We start from the raw sequence: 10,177 nt of genomic DNA on the forward strand, positions 1-10,177 counted from the left end.
GAGTCATGTCACTTTGCCATGGAAATAGGACCTTAAACTTTTTTTAATACTTTTTTCTGAAATAAGACATATACATTGATGAAGTAAGAATCATAAGTATTACACTTATTTTTAATGTTAAAGGATGTTTCAGGGGATGACCAAGTCGGTCATCAATGGGAGGAGAGGCCCTTGGCCCTGGGAAGGTTCTATGCCCCAGTGTAGGGGAATGCCAGGGCCAGTAAGTGGGAGAGGGCGGGGTGGCAGGGGGAGGGAGGAGGGAACAGGAGATTGTTTTAGTTTTGGGGGATTTTTTTATTTTTTTTTCTTATTTTATTTTTCTTTTTTCTTCTGTAGGGGAACCTGGGAAAGGAGATATTGTAAATAAAGAAAACACCTAAAAAAAAAGATGTTTCCCAAACATTGATCAATTTAATACCTTTATGAAGTAAATACAGACAGCACTATGTATCTACAGCTTGGAGGAAAATGTATCTGTACTTGACAGAGATTCTTATTATTCCCTAAATGATAAAGTGTACCAACAGTCTCAAGCATTTTATTATTTGGTCTTGCTGGAGGAAGGAATAGTACTAGGGGGGCAGCTTTGGGATTCCATAAGACTCACACCATTTCAAGTTAGCCCTCTCTGCTTCCTGTTTAGTGTTTGAGATGTGACCTCTTGCCTCTTGTCTGCTGTGTGGTGGCATAAGCAAGGGAGAGATTCCCTCCATCTACCCCTCGAGGCCTCTTATGCAAGCTAGAGAACTGACCCCAAGGTCAGGAGAGCAGGGGAGCTGGTCTTGCCCTCACTGGCTGCAGCACTTTGGAACATTAGGCCATGTACCTCACCTAGGTAGTACATTAGATCTGACTCTGGTGGTGTGGGTGCAGATGAGCAGGCCCAGGAGCATGAGAGCTGAATAGCTGAGTCTGCCCTCTGTGGGCTGCAGCATTGGGTAAGTTAGTCAAGGCAGTTCTCAAGAGCTCATGCTGGTATTGCAGGCCCAGGTAAGATGACAGTAATTGATTGAAGCTAATCAATTCAGTTCCCTTCTAGATCCAGAGCCAAGGCTTTAAGTTGGCCCACCCTAACATCTATACTATCTAGATCTGCTAGAGCTTGTAAAAAGGGCCAGTGCGGCAAATCCTAAGCTGTAGAATCTCCATGCCACAGTGCAACAGAATATGTGAGAGGAGTTCCTGTGAGTATCCAGTATAGATAGTGTAGCAGAAGCTAGAGGCCTCAAACCAGACCAATGACTCATTGCAATGAACATTTGCAAGTAAAAATGTGCAGACCAGAAGGAATACTGTGTGATGCACTACAGCTTCTATAACAATATTATCTTGTTGTTATTATTATGTCTTATTTTATTGGGGGGGAGTTTGTAAGGGTAGAGGGCAGATACAAAGGAACAGGGAGATGAGTGAGATTGGGGTGTATGATGTGAAATTCACAAAGAATCAATGAAGTTTTTAAAAAAAAAAAAAAAACGATGTGAGATCTCAGTTTCTGCTTTAGCCAACATACCTGCTACTTGCTGCCAGGCTACTCTGTCAGAGTGGACTCTTATCCCTTTGTAACCATAAGCCCAAAATAAGTCCTTCCCTCCATAAGTAGCCTTAGTCATAGTGTTTTAGCATAGCAATAGAAAATCAACTAGACAATTAGGTATTATAAATAAAGATAATTTAACTTATACAGGTAGATGTACACAGATTAAATACAAAGACTGTAACATTTTGTATAAGGCACTTAAGCATCCTCACATTTTGGTATCTTCCAGATGTCCCAGTACCAATGCCTCATGAATATAGAGGAATACCTGATATTTGTGTTCCACTGACAAAATGGAGAAGGAAACTATACAAATTAATGTCACCTAGAATTTTCCCAAGGCATGAATAAAATGTTAAGAATAGCTAAGACCATCAGAATATGACAGTCCATCAATATTTGAGGATAATGTTAAAAATGGCCTATTTAGTAATTTTCCCACTGGCAACCTAGACACTCTATATGACCAAATAAATAACATTTTCAAATTGAAGAATTATTAAGCTGGCAGCATCAATAACATAGAGGTGGTTCAGTTGGTAAAGTACTTGCTTAGTGAGTATGAGTATTTAAGTTCAAATGTCCAATGCCCATGTGAAAACCCAGACATGGGGACACATACCTATAATCCCAGTGAAGGGAGAGATAGGAGGATATCATGGCTTACTATCCAGCTCTTCTAGCTGCATCAGTGAGCCCCAGGTACAGTAAAATACTCTGTCTCAAAAAATAAGGGCGGGGGTATGGACGAAGACTCCATACACACAGGTACACCTGCACATATATGTGAAAGCATCTAACACACACACACACACACAAAATAAGAGTTTTTAGAGTTTGAACTATAGGTCCCTTCTGCATAGTATCCAACCTCTCCACCCAACTAGCTCATCCATATCCTTCCATAGGGAGTAGCCAATTGAGTGTTACTGTGCCTTTCCATCCATGACTTCTTCCTAATCTGCCAGATCTAGTCCAGGTCCCATATCCAGTGCCTCACCGTTGTCTAGCCACCAGTGCCTGTGCAGTAACCAACCTCTAGACTTCCTACAGGACCTGCCTTGTGTACCATCACCTACAGATCCCTTCTGCATGCACCACATCCAAATATCCCACATCACTCTGACCTTTCCCAACCGTGCATGCTCCCCAACCCACTAGATCTATCCTGAGTCCCATTATCCAGTGCTCTAACATACCCTGGTTTCAAGTGCCTGTACCACAAATGATGTCTAAGCTCCTGCCAAGACCCTTCTGACCTGTCCCCCCAACCCATAGTAGATACCATAGTATGCACATTGTTCCACACCACAGTAAACCTTTTAATCTAGAAAGGCAGATCTACCCCAACAATTGAGGCTTGAACCAGGACGTATATCTTGCACACCAGACCAATACCTTCTGTCTAGCCGACATGATTCCATCCAAGCCATTACCAATATCTAGATGTAAACCATCCATATGTCCTCTCTTCTACCTCAACCTGATCAGTCTGTAACAGACCCAGAACTAACAAACAAATCCACATACATATATCTCATTGCAAAAATGCTGACAATATGAAAGTTTGAGCCAATATCTTCTCCCTAAAAGATACCAGTCTTATAGAAATGCTTCCCATTTAAAATTACCTAGATGAACCCTGGGACACAGAATTAAAAGAACAATCATAAACTTCATCAAAGAATCTAAGGAATTGAAAGAAGGCATAAAGAAACAGCTCAAAGTAATTAGGGAGAAAGAAATTAAAGAGAATAAACACCTGAGTGATGCCCAAGAAAACACAAACTGATTAAAATGATGAAGACAATATAGAACTTGAGAAAAATAAGGCAATAGAAACACTGAAAAGGATTCAAAATGAAATAATTAATAGAATTGAAAAACTTAGTAGTAACACATCTAGGGAAACTTGGGAAGCCTTACAAATAGAATGAATGAAGAATGGAGTATTAGGACTTGAAGATAGAGTAGAATATCTAGAGCAACTAGGCAAGAAATATGAAAAATATTCCTTAAACACAAGAAGAGAACATGCATATAAGCATAGGTGAGAGAGAAGATTCCCAAGTAACTAGCATAGAACAGACTTGAACAAAATCATAGAAGAAAAGTTCCTTAGTCTCAGGAAAGGTAAACCCATACAGCTATAAGAAACACGGAACACAAATAGAGAAGACCTGAAAAGAGAATATCCATAGCATAGCACAAACACTAAATATACAAAACAAAACAAAGTTATGAGAGAAAAATTCACATATGAAGGAAACCCCATCAAAATAGCAGTTGACTTTTCAATGGAAAGCCAGACAAGCCTATAGAAATGCATACCAAGTCCTAAAAGATGATGACAGCAGCCAAGACTAATATGCCCAGCAAAACTATCCACCATAATTGAAGGAGTGAGAAAAGTATTCTGGGATATAAAAGTCTTAAAATTATGTCCAATAAACCAAACCTGAATAAAATACAGAAAACAGTATTTTAGAAGAGAGGACCATGCGTAGCAAAGAAACTGTGGAAAGAAGTAAAAGACCACAACTGTTAAAATACAAAGTTCTACTGAGAACACAAAGAACACAAACAACATGATGACTGCAATTAACACAAATATTTTAATAAATAACTTTAAATAACAATGGCCTTAGTATTACAATTAAAAGGCACAAACTGATTGAATAAAGAAACAAAACCTACCTACCTGTTGTCTATAAGAAACACACCTTAACTTTAAAAACAGGCACTGCCTTTGAGTAAAAGGGTGATAAAATACAGCAATCAACTGGAACCAGGAAGCAAAAAAGAGTTCAAAAGAAAACTAATCAAAAGATATAAAAAAGGGGACAGCTCATTCTAACCAATGGAACAGTTAACCAAGAAAACATTACTATCCTAAATATATATGCACCAAACTCAGGGGTACCCAGTTTCATTTAAAAGTTATCTACTACTGGAATTAAAGAAACAGATTAACATCAATCCATTAATAGTAGGTGATTTCAGTATCCTACTTTCTCCAATAGGCAGGTCAGCTGAAGAAAAATAGAGAAATATCAGAATCAATACGCATCATACATCAAAAGCGTAGTCTCCACCTCTTTCTCATCAAGGAAAGTTCTCTTTGCAAATGAGGGAGAACATTACAGAAAATCATAACCAGTCAAAATGCATAGTTATGCAGTCCAATCACAGGGGTATATCTATGAAACACTTCCTTCACCTGAGGCTTAGAGAACACTGAAGAAGACAGGGCAGAAAGATGGAGAACCTGATGATCAGAGAGTTTGCTCTGAAACTGTGCCTCCTAGTATATTAGAAGCTAAAGTCTCACTGACATGACTCCCCAAACATGACTTAAACAAGGACAACAAGCATGCCAATAGGGAAAGACCCTGAGGCCTCAATCCTACACAAATAACTATAGGCAACTAAAAAAATGATAATAATGGCAGAAAAATGTCTTTTCCGGGGAAGAGCATACCAGTTGGTTATTCAATACCAAATGATAAACCCTGAGAATACACATAAAAGTAACATATAGACTGAACAGATTACATTTAAAAATATATGTATATTCATAGGTATGTAACAACAATGAAAAATGAGAATATATAAATTTTGAAGTCAGAAAGGAAGGGTATATGGGAGGACTTGAAATGGGAAATGTTGTAATTACATTACAATTTCTGAAAATAAAAAAATATGTTTTAAAAAGTTTGAACTGTTATGAATAAGATTTAAAAGGACAGGATGATTTACATAGGTCTATGACTATTCTACTAAATGAACATGGTCATAGAGATATTGAAAATCCTTTGCTGAAATCATCTGCCTTGAGTCATCAGATTTTACAGCCCTAAATCTAGAATGCCTATGAATAATTTAGACTGAGAATGGAATGGAATAGACAGGCTGAATAACATAAGAGCAGAGAAGCAAGGACAGTAGAGCAGATGGCTATATATTATTATCTGTCATCAACAAGGAGTTGTAAAACCATCTGTTTATTTTTAATTTGTTCTTACTTTTTGAGTATAATCAGAGATAAACAGAAGACTGATTAATCTCTGATCCTCTATTCCTTAAAGCTAGTAACTTACAAAACAATTGTACCTATGTGTTCCATGGAAGTTTGATAGAGTCAAGACTGTGCACATAAGAGCATCAAAGGGGAATGATGATATTCATAGTTTAAGGGGAAAGAACACACAAGGGTCTAGTGTTTCTAGAATCCAGAAGAAAGTGGAGTGTTGAAAAGGATTGTAACAAAGAACCCAAGATAGCATATAAACAGCCCACCAAAATCATGGAAATGAGACTATTAGCCAATTTTTAAAAGCTGGCCCACCAAATCACCTTTTGGGAGATGATAGCACAACATAGCTGACAATTCCTTTCAAGAAATAATTAGCTAAAACATATCTTTCTCAGCTAAAATATAGCAAACTCAATGATAGAAAACAAATAAGGAAAAGCCAGCCAGAAATTTCAAAGGAAGATCCTGAACCTGAAAAGGGCACAATGATAAATAAGCATTTCACACACCCATGGTTGAATATAACAGTACGTCCCATACAAGGAAGAGCACAGAAAGCCCATTGGAAATAAAAACCAAGGGAGCCAGAGAGGTGGCTGTCTTTCAAGGCACTCAAGCTCAAATGCTGGAGCACTAGGTCTGCCCTAATTCTTGGCTGAGCATGAACTTGCATATATGAAATAATCACCAGGAAGTAAACCTAAAAAAAAATAAAGGACTGAAATTGGACACAGGAATCCACAGCCACATATTCCGGAAAGACATATTCGGCAGTGTAAATCCAGAAAAGATTTCAGAAAAGTAAATAAGGATCCAGACTTGTTACACTATATTATCTAAAATGTCATTTTCAACAACAAAAATTAGACTACAAAAAAAGAAAGAGGAAAAGGGGATGAATCAATTAAAAATTACTTTAAGTTAATCCAGCTAATAGATTTGGGAAAGATTTGAAAGTGGCCATTATAATATGGTTCCTTTGAATCATAAAACTATATTCAAAGAATTAACCATAATGTGGTAACAATGACTACAAATAAAATAGAAACTATTTTATAAAATAAATGCTGTAGTTAGAAGCACAAAATAGAAATGATCTGATCTAAAGAAGATTTTTAAAACATTGAAAAAGTGAGCCATAGCAAAAGCTTTGCAAAATGGGGATATAGTATGGACACCTCCCAGAATAGACATGAGGAAATCAATTAAGAATTGTAAAGTACAGTCTGGGTAGATGGCCAATGGAAAAGAGCACTTGCTATTAAAGATGTAGGACCTGAATTCAGGTCCCTAGCACCTACATGAAAGCCAGACATGACTACACATGCCAGAAATCCATCATTGAGGAGGAGGAGAAAGGTGGAACCCAGAAGTTTATTGACTAGCCAGCCTAGTTGAAAAAATTAGTGACAAGTTCAATAAAAGACATGTCCCAAAAATAAGGTCGGTAATGGTAGAGGAAAGTATTTGATGTCCTCGTCTGGCCTCCTTGAGAATATGCAGTCACAAATACCACACCCAGAGAAACATACATATGGATGCATCATGCAAAGACACACATAAACTGAAAGGTACCACATATTATAAATAAACTACTGTCATCATCAACAACAAAACTACTAAGATCAACACCAAGATTTTCTTTCCTAAGGGAAAATACAGTGGCTAAATGGAAATAGGCTTAAAAGTTTTTAAGGGTTGGGCAGTGGTGGTGCACACCTTTAATCTCAGCACTTGGGAGGCAGAGGCAGGCGGATCTCTGAATTCCAGGGCAGCCAGGGCTACACAGAGAAACCCTGTCTCAAAAAAAACTTTTTAAAAAAAAAGTTTTTAAGAATATTTTCCTATTTGTAGGAAATTTTCCTACAGCAGATAGGAAAAAGATAAAATAAACCATATCTGCTACTGATTCAAAATGATACAGCTTTCAGTTCTTTGACATGGACTACCTCAATAAGTATCTTATAGTTCAGTGGTTCTCAACCTTCCTAATGTTGCAGCCCTTAAATACAGTTCCTCAAGCCATAAAACTATTTCATTGCTACTTCATAACTGTAGTTTTGCTACTGCTATCAATCATAATGCAAATAGCTGATTTGCAGTATAACTGATATGTCATCCATGTGAAAAGGTCATTTGACACCCACCAAAGGGGCTGCAACACACAGATTGCGAATCATTGTTCTAGTTGCTTCTTAATTACATAAATTCATATATGCATCTGCTCACACTTAGTGCTAAAGTATTCATTCTTTAACATCTTCAAATATTTCTAATGGAGCATGAAAATATAGAGAAATTTATATAGAAATATTATCTGTATGTGTATTTATAACTATAGCTAGAAATTGCTTCAATGCTTGCATCCTAATGAGCATTCTTCTGATATATGTTGATGCTAAGATTGGGAGGTCTGTAACAGATGGAAGATATGTACCATACAATACCAGAGGAGAGATCTGGCAATCCATGGTACAGATTTTGCTAAAACAAAATAACTGGCAAGCTGGTTACCCTGGGTTGAGGAGAATTGCGGAATTTAATCTAAAGAGATTCCATTTCCCATCACAATGTATTTATCTATTTCACTTTTTAAAAATACTCACTCTGTTTTGGGAACAGCTTTTCTTAGCCAGAAGAAATCAGACTGTGCTAAATACTTGCGGGTTTGCAGTACGTTGCCAAAGTAGTCCGATTCTGAAAATTTGATCTGCATAAAACAAACCACATCATTATTGTTCTAAATGCAGTTAAGAGATGGTTTTAAAAATAGACTTCAGCCCACCAAGGAACAACCAGAAAAGAAGCTATGGCCCTCACAACATCACTCAGCCATAACTCAAAATTCCCAAAGCCATGAAATTTAATCTCAGTGATTTTCTTTTAACATAAAAAGCTCAAAAAATCAATATGGTCATTTCTGGATCACAGGGAAGAAAACAAGAAAAGCTTCGGTTATTTACTATGTGTTCCATTTACTTTATAATTGAAAAATCCACTTTAAACTTTGCCAAACATATCTTAGATCTGAAATTTCTCGGCTCACACGTTCTTGATCCTTTCTAAATTTATTTGTCATATAAGATCCTTCTAATCACATTCAGAGTATTCAGCTGAAACCTCATTTAACTTATAGATGATGATTTAGTCAAAAGTTAAGATCCAATTTACTGTAATTGACATTTGTTTATAAAGGGGAAAGTGGAATTAATTCACAAACCTATTTTCCACCCTAAGTGCAATGGATTCACCTAAATAATGTAATTGTTAACAAGATTTATCTATTAACACTAAGAAAGGATCTAATTACTAAAAAGCAAAATTACAGAGGCAAATCAGAGATTATAGACTGCATAGGACAAAGGAAATGAAGACTCACAACAATGTTGTATACTAAGATAATGAGTTATTGTGAATGCTCTATGCCCCAGTGTAGGGGAATGCCAGGGCCAGGAAGCAGGAGAGAGTGGGTTGGTAAGCAGGGCAGGGGAGGGAATAGGGTTTTTTTTTTTCCAGAGGGGAAACCAGGATGGAGGATATCATTTGAAATATAAATAAATAAAATGTCTAATTAAAAAAATGAAAAAAAAGATAATGGGTTATTTAATTAGGTTTTTTCCCCCTGAAACACGAGTAGCAAACAGTTTCAATTCTACTCTATTGCATCCAAAACAAGCACTACTCCACCTTTGTATTCTATTGATGTTTGTATTATGGTAAAAGCAATAGTTTGTAGTGATCGTGAAAGCTTTGCTTCTAAAATCTCTTATTGGCATAATAAATTAAAAAGTGAAATAGATATGTAACCACCATTAATAAGTAAAACCTATGTTAGTAAGTAAACAACCAAGAGTAAATTCCTTTTTAAAAGTGCTCACTGTTTTTATTCAGCTATAATAATTGCACAACAAAGTAGGATTCACTGGCATTATCTTACATGCATACACACACATGGTATGCACTCTCTGATAAGTAGATATTAGCCCAGAAGATCAGAATATGAGAGGAGTTATAGGGACAAGGTGTGGAGCCGAGATTGAAGGAAAAGCCATCCTGAGACTGCCCCACCTGGGGATCCATCCCATATACAGTCATCAAACCCAGACACTATTGTGGATGCCAACAAGTGTATGCTGATAGGAGCCTGATACAGTTGTCTCCTGAGGGGCTCTGCCAGTGCCTGATAAATACAGAGGTATATGTTCTCAGTAAACCATTAGACTTAGCACAGGGTCTCCAATGGAGGAACTATAGAAAGGACCAAAGGAGTTGAAGGAGTTTGCAGTCCTATAGGAGGAACAGCATTATGAACCATCCAGTACCCCTAGAGCTCCCAGGGACTTATCCACCAACCAAAGAATACCCAGGGAGGGACCCATGGCTCCAGCAGCATATGTGGCAGAAGATGGCCTTGTTAGTCATCAATGGTATTAGAGGCCCTTGGTCCTATGAAGGCTCTATTACCCAATGTAGGGGAGTGCCAGGGCCAGGAAGCAGGAGTGGTTGGGTTGGTGAGCAGGGGGAGAGGGAGGTGATAGGGGGGTTTTGGAGGAGGAACCAGGAAAGGGGATAACATTTGAAATGTAAATAAAGAAAATATC

The 10,177-nt window shown here is 37.5% G+C and overlaps 1 protein-coding gene across 3 annotated transcripts in view; it reads right to left on the minus strand.

Moving 5' to 3' along the window:
• Phex (phosphate regulating endopeptidase homolog X-linked) overlaps positions 1-10,177 on the minus strand; it is a 258,664-nt gene that overhangs the window by 54,168 nt on the left and 194,319 nt on the right. For all 3 annotated transcript variants that reach the window (XR_004120468.1, XM_031376718.1, XM_031376727.1), the window contains one exon: positions 8,183-8,286. Coding sequence is in view for 2 of the 3 variants with exons in the window: in XM_031376718.1 (XP_031232578.1) it covers positions 8,183-8,286 (104 nt within the window). In the remaining variant the exon portion in view is untranslated. The remainder of the gene's footprint in view (positions 1-8,182; positions 8,287-10,177) is intronic.

The sequence above is a fragment of the Mastomys coucha genome, chromosome X (assembly GCF_008632895.1).
Source record: "Mastomys coucha isolate ucsf_1 chromosome X, UCSF_Mcou_1, whole genome shotgun sequence".
NCBI lineage: Eukaryota > Metazoa > Chordata > Mammalia > Rodentia > Muridae > Mastomys > Mastomys coucha.